The sequence below is a fragment of the Anthonomus grandis genome, chromosome 12 (assembly GCF_022605725.1).
Source record: "Anthonomus grandis grandis chromosome 12, icAntGran1.3, whole genome shotgun sequence".
NCBI lineage: Eukaryota > Metazoa > Arthropoda > Insecta > Coleoptera > Curculionidae > Anthonomus > Anthonomus grandis.
The window spans coordinates 25,634,469-25,660,020 of record NC_065557.1 but is presented as its reverse complement, the minus strand read 5'-3'; the positions used below and the strand labels follow the sequence as shown (position 1 = coordinate 25,660,020).

The following is a 25,552-nucleotide window of genomic DNA, read 5'->3' as shown; positions in this document are numbered from 1 at the left end:
AACAAAAATTAAAAAAAAAAATAATAGAATAATTTTCAATGTGAAGTAGCTCTCTTATTGTGTAACTTTTATATAGGTGATTTATGGTATATTCACTTTTTTTTGACGAGTTCTTTAAGATAATTTGTTATAAGTTACCCAACTTTGAAAACACCTATCATTTTGTTTTTTATTTTTTTAAATTCTTGCTATTTCTAATAGTAATCTAAAGAGAATATTATTAGTTATAGAAATTTTGTTTTTCTCTTAGATTATTTATGATTACATTATCTTAAATTAAATTAGGAAGCTCTCAACTAATTATTGAATATCATTTGCTTTTGTGCAAGAAAATAAAATCCTATTTAATATTTGACATATCTGAAGAAAGCTAAGACTCATAATGACTTTCAAATCCAGTAATATTGTATCAAAACTCAGGAACACACTCCTATCTATATCATATGTCAAAACTGCACTTTTATGTTAGGAACACGCTTTCTTCATTGACAAAGTCATATTACAATATTCTCACAAGCCTTTAAAAGAATTTGCTAGAAAAACAATTTGCAAGCAAATCTCAAGAAGTCTTATCAAATAGAAAAAATACATTAGATTCTAATGTTAATTAAACAACTAAGAGAAAAAGATCCTTTCTATTTAGAAGCTGGCCAAAAAACGTATAGGTTGATATTTTGGAAAAGGCGAATATTTTAAACGAGTTGTTGATCTTATTAAAAATGGCTATAAAAAGATTTTAAGAACGCTTTATTGAAAATGATCTCACCTGTTAAGACAGCATTAAATGTCCAATCCCTTATAGTCAATTAACCTTAATAATTTTTAAACTTTGTTCAGCCACCATTGGACTATTAGCTATATATTTACTATATAAGGTCACTTGTAAGTAGCTTTTGCTTATTTTTCTTCATAAGATGATTAAATAGTGAAAGGCATGTATCAAGAATTATATAAAGAGTTTTGGTTAGCGGTAAAACCGTTTTTGTGATTTAAAAAGTAGTGTCTTTTCTAACATATTGGATTACAATTATTCTAACTTTGATGCGAAAGTTCCGGCCCACTAGTAATAATTTCGATTTATTTGTAGGATATTTACTATTTTATCCGTTACTTAGTACAGGTTAGGCTGACCAGTATCTGGCCTTCATCGTTTTGCGTATGACACTATAAACATTTAAAGTACTGCATTTTCATTAGTATGTTCCAAATTATACATCTAAACATATTTTGAACATGAAAGTGTGTTTTAAAAATATTTATAATTTGTACAGTATTTTAGCTTAAATTCAGAAAAAGTATAAATTCTATTTTGGATTTAAAAGCATTTTTAAAAGCAAGATAAAGATACAAGATACAAGCATAGATTTAGCAATTTTCTTCCAATATGCTACAAGAATTAAATTAACTCACTGAATTTTAAAAGAGAGGTTAGCAAGTGATGGAATAGCAGTTAATATTTATAATACAACTCTATATTTACACTAAAGATACCTTCTATATTTTTAAAGATGTTTAATTTTAACACAATTCCACCATTAAATATTAGGAATGAAAAATAACGTTTAGTATTAAGGTAGCAATGAACAAAAAAACAGTAGGATACAATTAATAAAAAAAAAATTAATAATTAAATTTAATTTTTTAATATTTATGACATATTACATTTTAATTACTTATGATTTAAAGTCTTAAATTCATAACTCTTAAGTAAAGACTTAAAAGTAAGTTTCCACACACAGTTTAACACCAGTAATATTTTCCACTCACGAAGAATGAATTATTCACTCCACTTTAGTACTATAGCACTTCGAAGATAAAAACGCTCTAAATTTTACTTTATTTTTATAATAATTTAGTCATACAATTTATAATATATTAAATGGAGTTTATCTCTTTGGATTAGTGTGATAATTTCACTAATGTGACATGCAAATAAGCCATGTTACTTTTAACTTTGTGTAACCTAATAACATCGTTCGATATTACCTTGAACTATTATCTAAAAATATACTAATACATTTTTTGTGTCCTAAGCTTCGATGCTGTATAATTTAATTACGCTCAATATTTCCTTCATGTGTAAAAAATACCATGTGAAGCGGAAAATTTTCTGAAGTAATAATTACATAAGTGCATACTGTATTTTATGGAGTTATAAATTAATTTAATGCTTTGCTTTATTTTTTCTCTAAACTTTAATTAATTTTAATTTTTTGGTATATTAATAATTTTTTCTACTAAAGGCTCTTACTAAAGTTTAACATTTTACACAAAAAATGCGACTAGAAATATTTACTTTTACGACCAAAATTTTCTGAGGAATTAAGTACTTCGTTAATTATAGTACCTTCGAGTAAAATTAGTTCTAATAAAACATTGTACACATATATAGGTTATTACAGGTTTAAACAATAGCATATATTTTTGCAGAATTGATAAGTACCCAAACAATATTACAGAATTAAAAATAAATATATTTGAAAAAGTACATCAACGATTACGGTAATGGTTTTAAAAAAACTTGAAAATAAAATCTTATATTATTCCTTAAAAATTTAATTTTTCTTTATATTTCTGATTAAAAAAATTTGATATAAAATACTAAGATTAACTAAGATATTATAAAACGCACAAAACAAATAATAATCAGAAAACTCCGTGTATCTTTAAAGGTACGGGGCTAAATTAGTAATAAGTGAGAGTAAGTTTCACTGATGAATTTATATCTGACAAGTTATCGAGCTGCAATGCATTAGACAAATATCTGCATAAGCTGACTACCGCATATTGTAAGCCAATAGCAATTATAATCTATGCATCAGTGTAAATGTTGTGAAATTAAGTTTTTTAGTAACCTTAGTATGTTTAAATTTCATTGAACTTGTTAAATGACATTTAATGTTGACAACCTGTCTATGATACCGATATTTGGTCAATTATATTTTAATTACAAATAAGCTGATTAAATGATCTAATAGTCACATTTGATTATTAGATCATTTAATATTTTTTTAGAACAGACTGGTTTTTTTGGGTTTAACTGGAGCCATGAGAATAACACCTAAGACACCTCTTAGTATTCTTCTTGGGCTACTGGAATGCCCAGTCTGGTCTCCCTGGCCATCGCATCATAAAAGTTTGAAGTATAGCGGAGAATGGCTTAATGCTTACTTAGGATAATCCCAATTACTTTCAGAATGTGTAAGAACACAAATGCTGATATCTAGATGTACTACAGCGAGAGGCAAGCTAGCAAAGTTAGACAAGGGAAGAATGGCCACTGAACCAAATCAAGGAGGTAAAAAATTTTCAGGCCTAGATGGGTCATGGATGGAAAGTTAGCAGAAGCCGGAGTGTACAGTACGGAAACGAACATACATGAATCATTTCCATGAGGAAAATACACCACAGTTTTCTAAGCGAACGTGTTTTACTTGACGTAGCAAATAAACGGAAGGCATTGGAAGGTAATCAATGATTTTATAATCTACTCTGATAATCAAGCTGCCCTTAAGGCGGTTCAAAAACATAGTGCTGAAACGCATATAAAAGTCTTGATAAACGGGCTGACGAACCAGTAAGATAAAGTTCCGTTAGCCTCTTTGCAGGCTCACCTCGCCTCAGTAAAAAAAATATTTCAAGAAACTCAATAATTGGGCCTGGAAAAAATAAGAAAGAATTGGATTTTATTTTTGGAATAAGGACCAAGATGGACCAGGGCCAGGATGTAGATAGACTAAGAAGATGATAGCAGATCATGACGGCATTAAAGTAAGACGGCGACTAACAAATAGTCAAGAAGGGACTAAAGACTTAGCGGGAATGTGCCTAAGTCATAAACGCATAAACAGGCACGCATTACATCTTTTTGGTTTAAGAAAAAGTCTGTCCTGTCCAGAATTCGGTATAGGGAAGCATATCACATACTAGAAATTTGCGACAGGTGGATTCGCCTGAGAAGAAACATTTTTGGAGCAATGACCTTACAATATAAGATCTTAAAGATCTGGAATGGGATAATGTGCAACCTTAATTTAAAGGCTGGGCCGACTCAGTGGACGTGCAGTAAATTGCCAACTATTCTTGGGAGTGGAAGCGTAGGATTCGGCGATTCTAGGATTGGCAAAAAGGGACTTTTAGGCCTACTTGCTATCTTACTACTACTACTAATACTAATATTTAAAACAAATCAATTACTTTAGAATCTATATTTTCCGATTCAAAAAAACTTTCAGAAATGGTGATGCGAACTATTTGGTCAAAATTTACATGAAATGAAAAAGTGAATGACGCAACAATTAAACAAGTAGATAAGGGGGTCGAAATCTTAAATAGGAGTGAGAGCCAAGCTCAAATTTAAAAAAGAAAGCGCTATTGTAAAGAAAATTGAATGCCCTTTCAAAAGATGTATCACAACACATCCCTTTTCACTTAAAAAATAAGGGTGAATGTCACCCCCGCTAAGAGATTGAAGTTGTCGGATTAAAAATGTAAACAAAAAATCTTTTTTCTAAAATTAAAAATCTATGGGTGCGAGCGTTTTTTTTTTTGTAAATCAAGAATCTCTAAAAACTAGCGCTGAAAGTAATAAAAAATGGTATTGTTTCAAAATATTTGACAAGTTGTCATACTGCGAAAACTTAAGTTTCAAACTTGTTAGTTGTAACTAGAATAAAAAGACCTTTAAAATAAGCCCACTTGACCATCCGAGCATTTTTTTTAATTTTTAAAAAAGGGCCCCAAACCTTGATGGACATATATATAGTTATGTGTATATAGTTATAATATCCTAGTGTATTGTAAAACTCTGTTCTAGAGTTTTCCAACATTTCGACTGGGATATTCTTTGTAGCATAAACTATTTTTGGGGCGTAATTTTAAATCGAAATATATTGTAGGAAATTAATACAGAGTAAATAACTGTTTTCGTGTTTAGTAAATACGTGTAAAATAAATCAGCTGACTATTTTTCTGCATCGAGTCTTCTAATTCACATCTAACTAACTGTAGAAACGCTACATTAGTGTCAGGCGTGAGGTGTGAATTAGACGTCAGTCATTGGTGAAAAATAAATAATAGCAAACTGAAATACATCGGTCTAAACTATGGCAAACTAACTTAAGTTGCTCCCTCTTTAGTAATAAGTCAATATCATACTACATATATACCCTTTCATATAAGTTGCTTTAAGTATTCGTATCCCAATTATTTACCAATATATTTATTATGCAACCCTCTGTAAATAATCAAAATAGTATTTTAATTAAATCACATTTTATTTGACTTCTAAAGTATTAAATGATACATAAGATACTTTGTCAAAGTTAAATGTATTTGACGAAAATAACTTAAATATTATGCAAAATCGTAAAACATGAGATTTAATGAACCATCTAAGAAGTGGTATCAAGTTCATTACAGGAAACTTGGATAACAACGACCTAGAGGTTATTACCCAGAATTTGCAAATATTAAAATTTAATCAGCTTGAGTCTGTGCACAAAATCAACGACCTTAGTTCATTTGCAGGAAATATAATGCAAGAGTTTAAAAATAATATTCACACTTATTTTACACAGATTAACGAGAACTCGAAAAACATACGTAATAAAATTTCTAAATCAAATACCCAGTCTAATTTAATGTTAAATCTGCAAATCAATATATTCAGATTATCAACTTAAATTAATTTTTAGAAAAAATATTACGTATTTTATCTTTTGGACACTTCTTGAAACTTTTGATCTCGAAATTTTAACCTTAAAACAAATCAATGAAATATGTCAATACTTAAAAGTTCACTATTACGGCCTTTTAATTTTAAATGAAATGTCAATTCTAGCAATTAAGATACCCATATTTGAACAAGATGTATGTAATTTAGAATTAGTTTATCCTGTATCAAGTCGTATATGTCCTAGTTAATACTATTGCAACGAACTATGGTATGCCAATGCGAAGAAGTCAACACACTCTGGACTGGACCAATTGCTAATGGATGTATTTTATCCAAAAATTGTCAGTATACCACTGTTCTAAACAACTTTAAGGTGTATACCTTAACTGATAGGAATGCACTTCTATTTTGTACAAAAAGCTCTGAAACAATTCCAATTTCAGAAGATTATACTCCAAGATTGCAAGATTTGAACCTTATTCAAAGTCAATGTGACATAAGTAATCAACACAAATACTCATTAGCCATAAACAATTCAGTCAATCAGAAAATTCAGTCATAATTCCAAAAATTATAAAAATCCCAAACACCAATACTTCATTCAATTTATAAATTAGAGATCTTTAAGATCCTAATAAAATCCAAGAAGATATCAACCAATACCAATACCATTCCATTTCCATGACCGAGTAAAACATGTTCCAATGCAGAATTATGTTTTTACCACCATATCAGTCATCCTTTTATGCTGCTTAGCATTAATTATCTACCATTGGCAAAAACAAGGAAGAAAGAAGGCCATCCCTTCGAAAATCCTGCAGAGGCTTGTCAACGAGGACGTTGACAGAACTGAGGGTGGATGAGACATATCCTCAAACCACAATTAATTATTTATATTACATTATAATATGCTTAGCCTAGGACTACTTTTAAGGAATTGCTGGTAATATATCTTTAACATTAATATAGTGTCAAAGCTTCGGCTAATACCGTTGCTGTTCATATTTTTGTTCACCTAGTTTAAGGCCCTTTTGTGTTAATAAATGTTTGTTTTAAAGTTGATCTGTTGAGCTGTTCGTTGATATCTGAATTTAACTCGCTAAAGGTTTAAAATGTAAGACATGAATTAGTGTTAGCAGGTGCGAATATCCTAATTTAGAGAAAGAATGAGATTTGAAATCTATTGAATTTCAAGCTGCGGAGATAAACTAAGTAGTCTAACGTGTATTTACTAGTATTTTATTTTTTAATAACAAGTACAGTCGCTTCGCTTTCATACTTCTGATTCGCGGAGACCAGCTTAGAACGTTTAGGTGTGTCTGTGAAGAGTCATAAAGAGTCGAAATGTTATTATAGTGTATTATGTATCTTAAAAAAGTTACTCTAGTCACGTGACCTGAAACTTAAATATCAAAGTTTATTCATTGCATTCGTAATAAACCCCAATTACTAAATTTCAACCCAATCTGACTAATAACCATTTTTTGCTATAAGTCCGATTGGGTTGATGACGGTAACGTGACCCTAAAATCTATAGTGTTAAAAATTAAATAATTATATGCCAAACAAATCTGAAATCCTAAATTGCAGAACTTTAAATAATTTTTATCAAATTTTTAGATATCAATCCAGATTTTAAAATAAATATCATTTATTACAACATTATAACGATTATTTTTAAATGAATAAAGAGTGCCAATAAATAATGACCAATTAAAGTAATAATTAATGCCCATAAATCTTTGAACTACCTGCTTTGACCTTGTTTTGGTTGAAAATAAAAAAAAATTTAAATGTCAAAACACCGAGCCGAATTTTTTTGCCCTATATAGTATAGTCGCTAATACTCATATAAACAAGTAATTATAATATTTATATTATCATTTACCTTTTTTTATTTGTAAGCACTTTTACGAAAATAGCAATTATTCTAAGTATTCTATTCTATCTGATAAAGAAATTAAAAAAAAAGATACAGGTTGCAATATTTATAAAAATATAGATGGTGCAAAGGTAGGAAAGAGCTGCTACTACTTTTTTCAAACCTCAAAGATTGGCGTAAGAGATTGTTTTGCTTTTTTGTAAGCTACCCTTCCTTGACATTTTGAACTGACTGCCTCAGTTTTTAACCTCCACTTTGGCATTTCCAGACAAGATACTTAGCGTATTGCGTAATATTTAAACATCGTACAATTACTTTTACTAGTGGTAACAACTTAACGTAAACCCGTCACGTAAGCCAATAAGTATAGAGTTACTTTCTCCCGTTCGGCCGTGTTGAAATTTCGAGCCGCACTGATCGTTTCGCGTCGCTTTGACGAGTTTCCCTTCAGAACTGTTTTCAAGTTTTGCAAAGTATCGAGTGCTTCATAGAGGACGTCAAGCCTATGAAATTTATCAATTTATTGCTATTAATAATGAGCTTCGAGAGAGATTAATACTGGTTGGTGACATTTTGTATTTATCTTGGATTATTTTTGATTGGCTTCAATTAAATTAGAAAGCTCTCTAGTAATTAATAGGTGGTGTTTGTTTTAATTAAGAAATTACTGCTCTTTATATTTAATAAATATAAAAAAGAAATAAAAATAAATTCATTCTAAACCTTGGCAAAGTTTTCATTTATTTACATTGAAAACAGAAATTATAGGATAAATTAAAAAAATATATGTATCAGCCACATTTCTGCAAAATTAAGTCTTAATACAATAACTAAACAAATGACGCCTTTATTTTTACCCTTGCGAAGGGCAGCATAGCTATCTTATAAAAAATGTAGAAAAATAAAAATTAAACAATTTTAAATCATTCAGCTACAATGTCTTCTCCTAAATAAATATGTATGTATGTGTTTAAATATAATCTCTACTAAGCTACAGTATACCTCCAAAATCATATGAAAAGGTATAATAATATAAATATGTAATTTAAACTATCTTTTAAAGCTACAAGTTGCCCTTCCCTAAAACTTCCAGAATTGCCATTTATGAAGTTGGAGCTTGGTATGAAAATGATCTTTAAAATAAGTGTGGTGTCTTGAAACAGCAATTTTTTTACACAGTTATACACAGAAAACTCCAATCAAAATCATCTTAGGATTAGGAAGTTCGAAATACGCACAAGATCCACATACCTAATGTGATTATCAAATCACAGATTTAGCATAATGTTAATAAACTGTAACTAATTCTCACACTATATGTAGAAAACACACTATATGGATTAAAAAAATTAAAAGGTATATTCCTTTTTTTTAAATAAAGATTTCTGTCACCGAAAATGAACGTTTTAGGCTCTGTCTGATTTTAAGACCACACTGTAGAAAATAATATAAACTTTTCTGAATAAAAAAATTCTATTCAAATATTTTTCTAATTGACTTCTATTAATCGTCAGCATCGTCGCCTACCTTGATAAGTTGTTTATATTTTGCTACGATTAAAATACCCAATTTTGCGTACTATTTGCTAAATTATTTTTGTATTTTGGTGATATTATCGCAAGGTTATATCAGTTAACTGTTTGCTTTAAGAAAAACTAAAATAAGTACGGTGTAAGTACTCTTTCTTATATTTTTCCAAAAGGATTTATATATAATCTGTAACTATCGCAATTGTTCGATTTGCAAGCGCTATTAAGAACTGAAACTGGTAAACTTATGGAAAAGATATTATACTGGAGAGCCAGATTCAGATTATTCCCGATAGGTAATAGGTAATAACTTGTCACTAAATTACTTGTCACCGTTACATTTTGAAGAGATTATTTCTGAGTTAAACGAGCGTAAAATTCGCAATAAAACACTGTTCTGTTTAATGTAAATGAACAAGCCACAGACTTGGATAGTAGATAGTATTAAAGAATTAGTAGAGAGAAGGCTGCTTAAGGAGTTTGTAATATATCAAAATTTATTTCTAGTGAGATATCTACAAATAGTGTTGTGTCCCATAAATACAAAAATAAACGAATTCTTTAACTAAGTCTCTGCCAGATGATGTGTTCAGTTCTGACCTTTTTCCTGATTCTTATTTGGTCTTTCGGTCTGATAGAAACCATTACCTCTTGATTTTTCTGACATTTCTCAATAATTCTCTTTAATTGATATTGATTGTAAAATTTATGATAAATATTTTGTTTTTGCTATCATAGTCATTTATTAATCGCCATCTCTATCTTTTTTTTTTATGGTAAACACAAGCACAAGAGGAAAGTCTTATGTCACTCTTGGAGTGGTGCTTGCGCGAAGATATTTGTGGGCATTTATCTTGAATCGCTGCAGGTTGTATGCGTCGAAAAATATGTGAGGTGGAAGCCCGTTCCACAAAGAAGATGTTCTCCAGATGAATGAGTCCCGATACAGCGACGTCCTTGGGGTAGGCAGGTGGACTCGATGTTGATGAGCCGCAACTGCTAGACGCGTCCTTCTTGCCGGAACAGCCCTGGGTGGGATCAGGCCTGCCAGCTCAGAGGAGCACTTACCGTGATAATAACGGTAGAATAAACAGAGATCAGCCACCTTTCTCCTGTGCTCCAGACTATCCAGACTATTTGGCAGTTCTGGTTTGTCGATAAGACGAATAGCTCTCTTCTGTATAGAATCTAGCAGCTTTAAACTATGCTTGGGTGCAGAGCTCCAGACATGCGAGCAATACTCGAGGGAAGGGCGTATTTAAGCCTTATAAAGAGCCAGCAGCTGTTCTGGTGTATACAGTTTTTTCGTTTTGAAAAGCACTCCGAGTTCTTTGGAAGCTGCCCTGGCGATCTCTGCAACGTGGTCATGCCAGGACACACTGTTGGTGACTTCGACTCCTAGAAGATGTAAAGATGATTTCATTGGCAATGTTTTCCCTGCCATAACTAGCTCCGGGCCACCAAGGTTAGTCTTCATCGTAAATACTGCAGCCTGCGTTTTTTTAGCATTAAAATTGACCAGATTGTTATCGCCCCACTCCAAGATTGCTCTAATATCGTTGTTGGTTGAAGCTACTTGTTGCTGCCTAAGATTCTGAGAAGTTGCGGCTGTCGTTGGTTTGGCAGACTTAAATGTGGAAATAAGTGTGCTATCGTCCGCAAAGCTGTAGATTGGATTGACAGTGGTTCCTAGCAAATCATTGATATATATCAAGAAAAGGGTGGGGATAGAATGCATCCTTGAGGGACTCCAGCGTTAATGTTAAATTTGTCGGAGAGGTGTCCATCGACTGCTACTTAGATTGTTCGTTGTTCAAGAAAACTTTTGATCTAATTCAATAATGAGTTTTGTAAGCCGATTGAGGAGAGCTTGGTTAGTAGTCCCTCAGGCCACACTCTGTCAAATGCCTTGGAAATGTCAAGAGCGACTGAGCGGGACTCGCCGTGCTTCTCCATGGCCTCCGTCCACAAGTGTGTGACGTAAGCCAGAAGATCGCCGGTGGATCTAAGCTTTCGGAAGCCGTATTGAAGATCGCTGATTAGTCCAGATGATTCCAGATATCTTAACAGTTGTTGGTTGACTGCTTTCTCCATAATCTTCGATATTACTGGAACTAGTGCAATCGGGCGGTAATTGGACGGCATCGTCTTCTTTCCCTTTTTGGGTACAGCTTGCACTTGAGCAGTTTTCCAGCTTGTTGGAAATTAGCCCTGCTTATACGATGCCGTGAACAGTCTACATAAGGGAGGAGTCAATTCGTCTGCACAACGTTTTAGTACTAGGGCTGGAATTCCATCGGGTCCAGAAGCTTGTTGGTGTCTACGCTTTTAAGAATTTTATTTATAATTCGTTGGGGAAACGAAATTTTTCCCATCGATGAATTCACTCTTGGCAAATATGGCGGTGTTTTGCCTTGCGAGTGCAGAGTAGAATTGGACGCGAAGAGTTTACCCAGTAAGTTGGCTTTTTCCTTTGCTGTTACCGCGATAGAACCATCATCTGCTGTTAGGGGTGGCAAGGCCGACTTAGCAAATCCTTGACTAACGGCTTTCGATACCGACCAGAAAGATCTTGTTCCATTTGGGCAGTTTAGCAGTAGTTTAGCAGTTTGTTTTTGATCCTGTTGTTGTGACTCTCTTTGCATTCATCAATAGTTCGCTTGCAGCTATTTCTGGAGGTTAAAAAGTTCCTCCAATTTTCGGTGGAAGGATGTTGACACCATTTGCGATATGCTGCGTTTTTAATCTTTACTGCCTTTTTGCAATTCAGGTTGAACCATTGCTTGTTGTTTGATCTGCATTTAGTAGAAAAAGGGATATAAGCTTCCATTCCTGCCAAGATCGTCTCTGTAATTTGGTTTGCACATTCTGAGATGTTATTGGTTCTAAAGCAGACTTCTTTCCAAGGGAATGAGCGATAAAATTCCCGAAGATGGTTCCACTCTGCTGATTTATAGTGCCATACCTTCCGCGGTATCGGAGGATCCTGCGTTTTAACATCCAACTGGCAAGAGACTGTTATCAATTTGTGGTCCAATGTTCCTAGGGGGGCCTGTACTGATACAGTGTACGAGTCAGGGTCTGAAGCCAAGACCAGATCTAGGAGACTCGCGAACTCGCCGTCTCGGTCGGGGATTCTGGTAGGTTCTTCCACAAGCTGCGTAAGCCTGCATATGGTGGCAAATAGCTCAGCTTCTCGTCCTTCATCGTCGTTCTTGTTGCAGAAGCGCAGCCAGTTGATATTGTGAACGTTAAAATCACCCATGGCGATGATTTCTGCGCTTGGGTAGTCAATTTGCAGTTGGTTAATGCAATCAACCAGGTTCAAAAAGAGCCGCCTATATTGGGTGTCGCTTGGTGGTCTGTAGATACAACAGATAAATTTCGTGGCTCCACTGGCTATTATTTTGAATCACATAACGTCGAAGTCCGCAGGTTCAAGCGTTTCCTCCCGCTGGCAACTCAAATCGCTCTTGACAAATAGTGCCAATCCAAAGTTTAGTCGAAATCGGGTGTGTAGATCGTATCCAGGATAAATGAGGTGAACATTTGTTGTTGAGGGTTTCACCTTTGTTTCTGCCAATGCCAGAATGTGAGGCTTATTTGATTGCAGGTGTTGGTGTACTGCATTAATATTGGTGTTTAGGCCTCTGATGTTGCAGAAATTGATTTTTAGGCTTTTAAATCCGCTTGATCCCTCCCGACCAGCCTCCGCCCGGAGATCCGAATGGGAGGCTAGTTTACCTCCGGAAAGTTTTGATCGTGAGGGCGCCGTCATGCATTAATTTTACTACTCCATTTCTCCTTTGGAAACCGGACACATCGACATGGCGGCGAAACGTGAGTTCCATGGAACCACTTCACGCCGCCCAAGTCCTATGTGGTGGTATTGAACCGGGCGATGCAAGTAGACAACATCTACCACCAAAATGATTATTATGAACAATTTTTAGAAATTCTAGTTCTTCATAAAAGTATACAAAACAGAAAAAATGTAATCATAGAAGACTTTAATCCCCTCCTTCTTTCGCCAGTAATGACCCCAAACTATTCATTACCTTAAATCTGCTGACTTTATATTTGTATTAGTATTTAAGTAACCGTTTGTTAGATTTCCGTAGCATTTAATATAAGGTCAAAGGTAGCTGCTGTTCATATTATTTGTTCACCCTAACTTTAGTGCGTTTTAAATAAAGCTTCCTTTTTTAAAACGTTAAGTTCTGTATCCAAAACATAACGGCACTTTATCGATTTTCGTGGTGCTAAAGTGGCTAAGACTTTATGTGTTATCCCGACATTGAAAAGTTGGAAGAACCTTCGAGACATCCTGCATCTTCCAGAAGTCTTCACCAGCTTCCACAGAGAAGATAAGAAAAAAAGATCAGAGAAGCTGTAGGGCCGCACGTCGTCTACCGAGTTTTCAGAGACGCTGCTATCAATTCAGTTTTTGACCTACAGCAGCAACCAGACCAAAAAACTTTAGTTTAACCACACCTTTATAGAAACCTCTTTGGCCGTGACTCCTACAACAGAAGCTCTATGAACCAGTGCTTGATTATATTGTAAGTGAATTTTATTAAACTACTATTATGTCCAATTTTGCTGAACGTTTGAAAAACGTTTCACTTAGAAATAGTAATTTTTTAGGTATAAGTACTGAATTTTTTAACGTAGACAGTGATTAAGTAGGTTTATTTCAGAACAACAATCTAGATAATAACAACTAGCCTTCTGCCAACTTTCTCTGGAATCCAGAGTGATCTTGAAAGTTTTATAAGTTCTATAGATACATTTTTAAAACATTATCACAATACCTTAAAAGATCAAAAGAAAATTGTTTCAGCTGCCATAATATCAAAATTAATTAATACTTGTCAAGTATTACAATTATTACTTCACAAGAATTTTTATTTTCAAGACGAGATTTAACGTCTTGGCTATTAATAAAAGATAGTTTACGATAAAAATTTGGAAATCCAAATACATCAAATTCTTATGCAACCATTACAATAATTTAAGATAAATAAGAATAAAAACATTTGTGCAAAGGATTTCCTCTCAAATACGATAAGTTACAATGTCCAAATTCCTTAGATGACGCCTCAAAACATACATTAAATTATAACATGATCGAATCTCAGGTCAATTTTACCAAGAGTACTTTATTACAGAACAATTCAAACATTATTGAAAAATTTGTAGGGAAAGTCTTGTCTCCCCAAATAAATTTGATATTGTTTAGAATTTGTGTATGTGTTGAGTAAATCTGGTCTGATGATGGCCAAAATACTTGCCGAAATGCATCACTCCTGAAATTAGAGGATCAGAATTTTATTTGTGGAGAAAAGACTAACTTTTCAATATTATATTGACTCCATTTTAGAATGAACTTTTTCCTTAATAATTCAAATATTTTTAACAAAAATTTCCACCACAATTCCCCCTTTAGACCTTCACAGCAATATATACCCCCACAAATGTTTCTCTTATATTAAGAAATAAGATTTCCAAGTCAACCTATCCCAATTTAGCCCCGACCTGTGGAAAGGCACTACCCTACAAACGCCCAAGTCTTCGGCAAACCCAAAAATATTTTCATCTTTCAAAATAAACCGATAAGACTGGATCCTCCTATTCTCATGTCTTCTACAGCTGGCCCTTCCAGAATACATTCCCAGCAACAAGCTCAACCGAACTTCTATAAAAATTCAGGACCCAATAAAAAATTTGTAGTTCAAGAACTATATTATGTTGAAACATCTACTGAAACATTATACGAGAAACAATATTCGACAGGGTACCTTTTCGAAACATTTAAAGGAAACCAAATGCAATTTCCTTATCGGGAGAGACCTATCACCAAAACTATGAATATAATTCAGAATCACCAAATGATACCGTTATATAATACCGTTATGATTCCTCCCATATTCCTGTTAATCCCCCAGACACAGATTTCGAAAATTTTCCTTCCATCAATATAAATAACATATCACAAAAAACCGATCTGCCTTATTTCCATTTAACCGAAAAGCAAAAAAAAATTCCTTATCGATTCATCGACTCTGATTCAATAATATCTCCAAAAATTTCCGAATTATTCCCTTAAAAAATTCAAAAACTTTTTTTGTTATGCTAGTAAATAATAGTCCGGCAAGACTAACCGGTTTACAGGGACTATTTCTAGGGAGTTGAGTTTGTTCGACAGTCTTGATTTAAAAGTTCTAAACAACAAGAACAACTCCCTAGATCTGATAGGTTCCAGAAACCCTGTTAAATTTAAATTATAAAAAAAAGAACCTATCAGGCCGGCTTCGTGGGTTCTCTGTATGGTCAGTTGCCTCAGTCACTCAGTAGTAAAACACCTTTATTGAATTTAAAAAGGGTGTTTATTAAGGTTAACATCTTACTTGGTCAGAGACAATGAGTCAATTAAAGTTGTAAGGCAAACAAAATCTACATGGTAAGTAAATACATTTAAATATACATGATGGTCTTAAAAACGTGTAAACTAAAATAAATAAAAGAAATATATATATATATATATATAAATATATATATATATATATATATATATATAAAATAATTTCGAAAGCATTACATAATAAGGCGTAACATTGAAGGGTTTTAATTTACATAATTATAAGATAAATATAGTTACTTAAGTTTTAAAGATTAAAATGAGAAGTTGATAAGATAATAAATTCATGTTAAATCATACAAAGAAATTAAAGGAATATGGTTAAGATCAATTAAAGAGGAAAAGAAAAAGACTAGTAAGCTTACGGGTCAAGTCCCATGGTGTTCTTCTTTCGGGGGCGAGAGCCCGCGATGGGCTATTTTTCACCACCGCCGGCTAAGGGCGGCGAAATTATCTGCTTTTAGGATTCAGGGCGAAATCCTCATCACTGCTGGGTCATGGCTGGCGGTTTAAAACTTCATATTTAAGGAGCCCTAAGAGAGATTTCTCAATAGAAACACGGAACACCAAATAAAATGTCACTAACTGTGAAAACTACTTACGAAGTTTCGAGAGGCATTAAACCACTAAAAACCATCCTGCTTCAAAAAATATTTGCTTGAAAATGAAGAAACACTAATGAATTTTAGTTTTTAGTATTAATTAAGATAAAAATGTGCTGGCGGAGAGAGATGATACTAGATTTATTTCACTACACCATCTCCGTCACAGCGGACAGCACGGTTCACCTTTGACAGACGCAGGAGCTGGAAAGACCCCCCAGATGCGTCGCGGAACTGCTTAAGTAGTAGTCCAAAAGACGTCTGGGCGCAAGACCGGAGATTAAGGAACTTCGCTCGTTACTTTATGGGTTTAGCCGCTATAGGCCCAACCAAAACCCATACGTAGATCACTAATAAGCAAACCATAGAGTGGCTGGTATAAAGTACAAATACGGGCCAAATCGTAATAATTCGACACGCGGCGCCACTGGCATCCGCTTTAGTAAACCGGATGACCAATTCAATTGCCGTGAAATCTTCTCCATGCACAGCATATTGTAAACAAAGAATTAAAATAGTGATAATATTGATAGAGGTTCAATGAAAAATATTGGCGGATTCCATTAAGAGTCGAAGGCAATTGTAATTATGGTGGGTGTCTCAGTCAGCAGTCTCGTACTTTTAAGTTTTTGTAGAAAAATTTAGAACAAGTTCATTTTTAAATATTTTAACCAAATGATTAAGTTAGGATTTTCCAGATCCCGTCTAAAGCTTAATTAATCCTGTAACAAATTTTAAAAGAATATACATAGATTCTTTAAGTTCATTGTAAGTGGGCCTATTGTTCTTAAATGGTTTGAAGACTTGCAGTTATTCTTAAAACGAACAATGTAGCAAAAATACGTTGTAGTTTTATTAAATATGAGTAATTTTATATAACATCTAATAAATCATTGTGTATCGAAATTAAAGAAATTTGGCTATTTGTTAATTCTGGTAATTCACTAAGACCTTCTAAGGTTAAAGTGCTAGGCCATTGATCTTTAGATAAAATTAACCAAGCAGAACCGTTAAACCATAAGTTATAATTTAAGAGGTTTTCAGTTTGTAATCCTCGACTAAGAATGTCTGACACACCAGTAGTATGTGTTTTTAAATATTATGTTTAGAGATGATTTAACCTAATTAATTAGTTCGGCGAGTAATATAGTAGCGCAGAATTCTAGTCCGGCAATTGTAGTATGCTTAAATGATGCTACTCTTGTTTTAGCACCCAGGAGATGTGATTGATAATCGTTGGTTTAAATTAAGAAAGATAATATATACACTAGTTCCGCATGCTGCGGTAGAAGAATCTGAGAAGCCATGCAAATTAAAAACAGAATTGTCGCCCAAAACGTTACGAGGAAAGTATATCTTGTTCAGATCTTCAGTTGAGTATAATAATTAGTCCACAAAGTATAAAGTATCATGGAAGACTTTCATCTTAGGGTAATTTTAAGCTCCAGAGGCGTTGCAAAATAATTTATGCTGTTACAGTTACTGAGGAGAGCAGACCTAATGCGTCGAAGATTTGGGCTATTGTTGACAAAATATGTCGTGTGGTTTTGTTTACATTTGGATATTTATTAATTTTGTATTGTAATGTTTTGATAGGGTGTTATACTTTTTTTTTTAAAAGTAAAATGCAAATGGTAAACTGATGAATGCCAAGTTAATCAAAAGAAAAGAAGTACTAAAAATAGTGAAAGGTTTATGGCCTTAAGAGGGTCTCCAAAAGTTGTTTGATGCCCGGAGGAACTTAACCCCTCTTACCTGAAACGCCCATAGAAGGAGTCCTTCACAATGCTGCTAGCTCAAGCCGATGTGGGTTCTAGCTTCTTTCTCAACCAAATGAACCAAAATTTCTTAGGTAGTAACTACCCAAGAGTTACCCAATTAAATGTCAAAATCAGTATGGCGCCACCAAGTTTTGGATTTTATATAATCCCAAAGGACGCCCAATATTTATCAAAATTTATTTAGGCAAGTTCAAAACGAAACTTGGAAAACAAAATCAAAGTCAAGTCAGTATACACTATTGTTTCCAAATTACCTATGATATCCTAACCTACTCTACTCAAGTGAAAAACAAAATAACAACAGAAAATAACAATTTATTTAAGTCTTGATTATCACAGAGAATTATGTTCCGTTAATTTATTTATCTTTAAGAGGAGGAATAATTATTTAAGTTGGTAATAAGGAACCACAAGATTTAAGTTTCTAATTACAAGAAAAACAAAGTTGTCAACAGATAATGTGCCATAAAATTAAATAATGGTGCACTGTCATTCGTGACCATGCTCATAAGAACTATATTTACAAGAAATATATCTAATTAAAAAAATACACAATCAAAGGTGTGGTTGTTAAAATAAAATAAATTTGTTACACCCAAACCTTTTGGGGAATGAAGCTTCAATTCAAATTAAACTAATAATTTACATGGCCCGGTATATCCCGCCACGGACATTGACCTAAGCAAAAAAAATGTCAACCCTAACTGTTGAAGCTTCCCCTATCAAAATTACCCTTTATATTAGTTTACTCTAATATTTACTAGCTACTCTGAGAAAATTTGACATCTTAGGAGTAGTCTGAAAATAAGTAATATAACCCAAGTATATACTCGTAGTACTACGAAGCCGGCTGCGTCTTACCTCACAGGAGTCACTTGTCACATATATATGTACTCTTATCAGTAATATTCAATAATAAAATAGCATCGATTAAATAATGTCAATAAAATTTTAAATAAACTTATGTATGTATCTTAACTCAAAAGATAAAAGTTGTGATAATAAAAATAAAATAAGTGAATAAAAAAAATGTTATGTTGTGTCACTTAGCTCCACACACAGCAGACTACTTCAGATTCGAGACTCTCCCAGACATCCAATTCCCAGTCAAAGAAAAACTGCAGGCTTCCAAGCTTCACCTCTTCCACTTCACAATACGCCAAGCTCTGGTAGTGGTCTAGGTTAGACGTTAGCTCACAGTTGCTTACAATCTCCTCTAGATTAGAGCCAGTAGAGTACATAACCCCAAAATAAAAGTACCACCAAGAAATCAGGTCCGTACAAAAAAAATCCATCCAAAATCCATGTTATGTAGCTCTAGTAGCTTGCTAATTAAATTGTCCCCTGCCAATGCCAATCAGAACCGCTATTTTGCCGATGTTCGAGGGCACGTGAAAAATTATTAGGTTTTAAATCGCCATAAAGGCCAGTAAATTCAACAAAAACAAATTATAGCATTACGCCCAAAAAGTTGATTTACTATCACCACATTTAGTCAATTATATCCCCATATGGGTAAAATTCACACGAATTTCAAAAAGAACTAAAGCACTCTTCACTTCATGACGGCGGTCTGGAAAAAGGAACGACCGCAGAGGTCAAACCCGTATTTAAGCAATCACGCACAAAGTGTATTGCCAATCGAAAATAACTTAACTTTTTTTTATAAGTACTATAAAACCTTTTATAAAAAATAAATAACAAAATTTGTGGCCCAAGGAAGTTGGCAATGAAAATATGTCTCACTATGACAATCAATTTCGATTTTGCCTAGACCAGCAACTTCTTGCTATCTTCCAAGAAAACTAATATTTACATTAGATAAAAAGAGACAAAAATTAGATAGGTCAGTCGGAGTAAAATCAACCAGCATATCTGGTATGGTCAAGCCAAAATCAGATATTGTACTATGAACAGTACAACATACACAATAATTGTACATGCCCAATTAATCATTATTCGTTATAAAATAATTAAATAAAGTATGGAATAATCAATATGGATATAATTTAAATTCTAAAATATTTCTTTAGTCCAGAACCGGGTTTTATAAGAGTATAAATAAAATTTCATTAACAACCAGTACAATATGAAGCTGAAATGTACAAAACTAAATGTGTCCTTAAAAAAAAGAATACTGTTATTTGAAATGGCTAGAGAATAGAACTATGGGTTACTTGGGAGGCTATTACAGAGAGGGCATTACTAGTACCAATCATTAATATTTGTAAAATATCTATTTTGAAAATATAACTATAATCAGTGCTTTTAATAAAGAGTATAAAATGCCAATTTTAACCTGTAACAAGGGTGTTCTGAGTCAAATTGTAATTTATTATTTGTATCAGTTCCAGGACATTGGACAGACCATTTTCTAAGTGTAAAACCATGAGAACTTAAAATATCAAAAAATTTAGTTTTTAGTGATTTGACCTCGTTGATTGTACTACAACCTGTTAGTAAGTCGCCGACGTAAAAATCATGTAGGATGATATTACTTAATAGGGTTAGTTTCTCTGTGCATAAAACCAAGTGTAAACATCTAGTAGCCAGGTATACTGAGGTACCGTGATTGTGTTCAATTCGAATGTTTTTAAAGACTCAGAAGCATTTGACCTCTAGAGAATCTTTTGTCAGCATCTTTGTTCAGGAGAAACAAGAATTTGGCGATAAATTTTCTCAATGTCAGCATTTAAAACAATAGGTTCACAATAAGTTCTAAACCTTAAGCGAAATTAATTTGTCTTGAACAGTGGGTCCGACCAACATTATCATTTATCGAAAAACCAGATGTGAATTTTAATAATAAATCGGCAGTTAATTTGGTGATTTGTTTAAAAAGAGTTTCACAAAGTTCTTCTTCCTTTGAAAGGATTTTTTTATATTTACACTCCTCTAGTACGATACTTGACAGTTGTACGATAATATATTGTTGAATAGGTTTTATTAATTCCAGCAATTGAAACATTTGTTTTAAATCTTTATAGATCTTTGAGACTTTGTTATGCAACAGAGATTTTCAGAAATGTAATTGCTCTGTGAGCCTCTGTTAAGAATAATTCTGCATGAGTGAGTATTTCTAAGCTTATCAAATATTGCTACAACTGCTGTTGAAATATAAACGCAAATGTATTTTAAGTTATTATTCGAGCTCAGGGCTACAGAACAATAATTTACGAGCGTTCTTACATAAGTGCTTGTATCATTGGAGCGGTTTCTTCAAAAACAGCTTTTCATATTTTCTAAATGAAGAAGAGTATGATGACGTTTATTTCATTTTCTAAAATGTATTGAATGACAACCTCTTGTAAAGTTACCAGGAGGTATATAATTTATGCATAATTTATTGCGTTTCGTTGAATTACTAGGAGTGAGTTTAATAAATTCTGGTCATGACAAGAGTAAATGTTTTTTTGAACATAATAAACAATTATGAGTTTTAGTACTTACGATAAGCGATATGTCGAAGTTTTTTGATTGTTATGTGAAAATGAACTAACTTAACGTTAAAACGATGTCATCATTAAAGTCTTACGATTCAAGTAGTCTGCACTTTTCTTTGGAAAAGTTGTAAGTTCTCCATAGGGATGTAAATTACCTGTATTCGATTTTGTAAGAGAGTGCGCCCAATCCCTTCTAGTTCTGTGATCTAGTTTTGTAGAATTCCAGTATTTGCAATTTTTATAGAGTAACCCAAATAATTCTTTTTACGTTGCGGACATATTTAATGTTAAGAAAATACCCGTATAAACCTTATTCTTTTTAACTATTATTCTAATTTCAGATCAATTAAGTAATAAAAGATTATATAAGATAACTTAAATGATTCATTTAACCCAAATTATTCATTTTACGTTTTGGACATATATGGTGTTTAGAAAATACGATTAGCTAAAATCCGTTTAGCTATTGTTTCCATTTGATGTGAATTTAATTTTAAGTTTATTTGGTAAATTTTAAAGTTTTTATTAAAATTTTGTGTTATATTGTATTTAAGAATTTAAGTGTCTAACCTTATAAGAGATAACAATTTAATTTAAACTATGTAAAAAGAGCTTCTATAAGAAAACCTTGAAAAAAATTTTTTCTTTTACCTTTTGGACATAGTCAATGATAAGAAAATGCGATAACAAAATGGCTTAGCTAACGTTTCGATTTGATTTTAATTTGTTGAGTTTATTTCGTTATAATAATAATTTTTTGATATATTGTTTTTGGAAATTAAGAGTATCTAACCATACAATTAATACAATTTTAATTTAAATAAAATAATCAGAGCTTCTATAAGGTAACCGAAATTATTCTTTTCACCTTTTGGACATATTCAATGTTAAGAAAATACAATAACCAAACTGCTTAGCTATTGTTCCAATTTAGTTTTAAATTAATTTGTAGAAATTATTTGGTATATGTTAAATAATTTTTAAATTTTTATGATATATTGTGGTATAAGAAAATAATAGTTTCTAACCTTTTAAATGTTCCAAATTGAATTTAAATTAAATAAAAAGATTACCTAATATAAGATAACCTAAATGATTCTTTCTACGTTATGGAAATATGCAATTTTAAGAAATTCTTTAATTTAAATTTTAGAGTTCATTTGGTAAATCTTAATAATTTTTGAACTATTTTGATGTATTGTGTTTTATGTCTAACCTTATAACTGTTACCAATTAAAATTAAATTAAGTAATAAGAGCTGTTATAAGATATCCAATTGATTTTTTTCACAATTGGACAAATTCAATGTTAAAAAAATACGATATCTTAATCGTTTAGTTATTGTTCCTATTTAGTTTTAATTTAATTTGTTATGTAATTTGTTTATTTTGTATTATTTGGTACATCTTAAATAATTTTTGTTTTTTTTTATATATTGTATTTTAAGAAAATAATATTTTCCAACCTTATAAATGTTACAAATTTAATTAAAATTAAGTAATAACAGCTTCAATGATTTTCAGAACTTAAATGATCCTTTTTACCTTTTTACATTTTTAGTGTTAAGAAAAACGGACAACTAAACAGTTAAGCTATTATTACGATCTGATTTCAATTTAAATTTTAGAATTCATTTGGTATCTCTTGAATGATTCTAAAAATATTTTGATATATTGTGTTTCATGTCTCACCTTATAATTGTAACCAAATTAAATGAAAATAACTAAAAGCTTATATAAGATAATGTAAATTGTTCTTTTTATGTTTTTATGTTATACATATTTAATGTTAAATAAAAACTAAAAAAAAACTATAACTAAACCGTTTAGCTAACATTAACACTGTTAATTATTACTCGAATTTAATTTAAATTCGGTGTTAGACTTATCTTAGAGAATAACCCAATTAATTCTGTTTACGTTTTGGACATATTTAGTTTTAAGAAAATATGATAACTAAACAGTTCAGCCATTGTTCCCATTGGATTTAATTTTAAATTTTAGAGTTCATTTCTTAATCTCAGTTTTTAAAATCTTTTTATATATTGTGTTTCAAGTAAATAAGAGTGTCTAACCTAATTAATGTTACCAATTTAGTTTAAATTAAGGAATTAAAGTGTTAATAACATAAACTAAATGAAAAAAGGTCTTATTCAATGTCAGTACGATACGATACTAAACTGCTTAGCTATTGTTCCGATTTGGTTTTAAATTAATTTGTAGTTTATTTCATATATCTTTAATAATGTTTTTAATGTATTGTGTTTCAAATAAATAAAAATGTCTAAACTAAAAATGTTACCAATTTAATTTCAATTAAGTAATAAGGGCTTATATAGGACAACCTAAATGATTCTTTTTACCGTTTTGTCATATTTCATTTTAGGAAAATGTGATAAACCGCTTAGCTATAGTTCCGATTTAATTTCAATTGAATTTTTAGAGTTTGCCTAAATATTTTAAAAGATTTTTTAAATGTTTTTGATGTATATTTAAAAAAAAATGAAGGTTTGGCGTTAACACTGTTAATTATTAGTCGAATTTAATTCGAATATATTCAGTATTTAGACCTCTTACAGGATAACCCAATTGATTATTTTTACGTTTTGGACATATTTAGTTTTAAGAAAATATTAAATATACTTTTGTTTTAACTATTATATAAAAAAGATATATATCTTAAATATTTTAAAAAAATTATATATATAATATAAAGAAAATAGGATTGGCTTGATTTGATTTATTGCAAATGGTTTTTTAAATATTTTTAATTTAATGTGTTTAAAAAAAATTAGTGCAATAATAAGACCATTAGCCATTATTTCAAGTTAATTTAAATCTAGGATTTAGATCTTATATTTTTCTATTAAATTAAAGTATATCTTAATATTTTTTAATGTGTTGTATTTCAAGAAAATAGGATTCTCTTGATTTTTTAAATACTTTTGATTTGCCGTTTTAAAAAAATTCGAGTGTCTGACATTAAGGCTCTTACTTATTATTTCAAATTAATTTAAATTAGTTTTAGATTTTATATAGGACATTCCAAATGATTATATGATAACTAATCCACTTAGCTATTGTTTTATAACTGTTACCAATTTAATTTAAATTAAGTAATATAAGCTTATAAGATAAATTAAATTATTCTTTTTTATTTGGACATATTCAAAGTTAAGAAAATACAATAACTAAACCGTTTACCTATTCTTCCGGTTTGATCTCAATTTCAATTTTAGAGTTAATATGTTATATCTTAAATAATTTTTAATATTTTATAATTTGTGGTTCAAGAAAATAGCAATGTCTTGGTTTCCTTTATTGCATATGTTTTTTTGAATATTTTTAATTTGTTTAAAAAAATTTGAGTGTCTTACATTAAGACCCTAAATAATTCTATTTACATTTTAGACATGTTCAGTGATACGAAAATGCAATAAATAAACCGTTTAAGTATTGGTATGATTTGATTTCAATTTAAATTTTAGATTTCATTTGGTAAATCATAAATAATTTTTAAATATTTTAATGTATTGTGTTTTATGTCTAGCTTTATAACTGTTACCAATTTAAATTAAAATAAGTAATAAGAGCTTATATAACATAATCTAAATCTTTCATTTTACTTTGTGGACATATTCCGTGTTAAGAAAATACGATAACTAAACCGTTAGCTATTGTCACGATTTAATTACAATTTCTATTTTAAAGTTCATTCGGTAAATCTGAAATAGTTTTTAAAATATTTTGATGTATTGTGTTTCATATCTAACCTTATAACTATTACTAATTTACATTAAAATAACGGTTTAGTTATCGTATTTTCTTAACACTAAATATGTCCAAAATATAAAAATAATCATTAAGGTTATCTTATATAAGCTCTTATTACTTAATTTAAATTGAATTGGTAGCAGATAGAAGGTTAGACACTCTTATTTTTTGAAACACAATACATCGAAAAATTTTAAAAATTATATACCAAATGAACTCTAAAAAATAAATTTAAATCAAATCATAACAAAAGTTAAACGGATTAATTATCATATTTTCTTAACATTGACTATATCCAAATCGTAAAAAGAATCATTTGGGATATCATATACCGGTCTGGCTGGCTAAGCACCGGTCATAGGCAATTCAATACCGTATTAAACAAATGAGAGTATTAGTGGTGGAGAGTGGTCGCGCCGCGTCGGGGGGAAGTCGTAGCTTCTT

The 25,552-nt window shown here is 31.4% G+C and overlaps 1 protein-coding gene across 4 annotated transcripts in view; it reads right to left on the bottom strand.

Annotated features, from left to right (window-relative positions):
* Positions 1-10,260, bottom strand: part of LOC126743388 (uncharacterized) — a 347,135-nt gene extending 336,875 nt beyond the window's left edge. Inside the window, exon 1 of one of the 4 annotated variants that reach the window (XM_050450456.1) lies at positions 10,157-10,260. Coding sequence is in view for 3 of the 4 variants with exons in the window: in XM_050450452.1 (XP_050306409.1) it covers positions 7,723-7,821 (99 nt within the window). In the remaining variant the exon portion in view is untranslated. Of the gene's footprint in view, positions 1-7,722; positions 7,969-10,156 lie in introns of those variants that run through there. The other 3 variants (XM_050450452.1, XM_050450450.1, XM_050450451.1) reach the window with 3 other exon arrangements.
* Between the last annotated feature and the right edge of the window lie 15,292 nt (positions 10,261-25,552).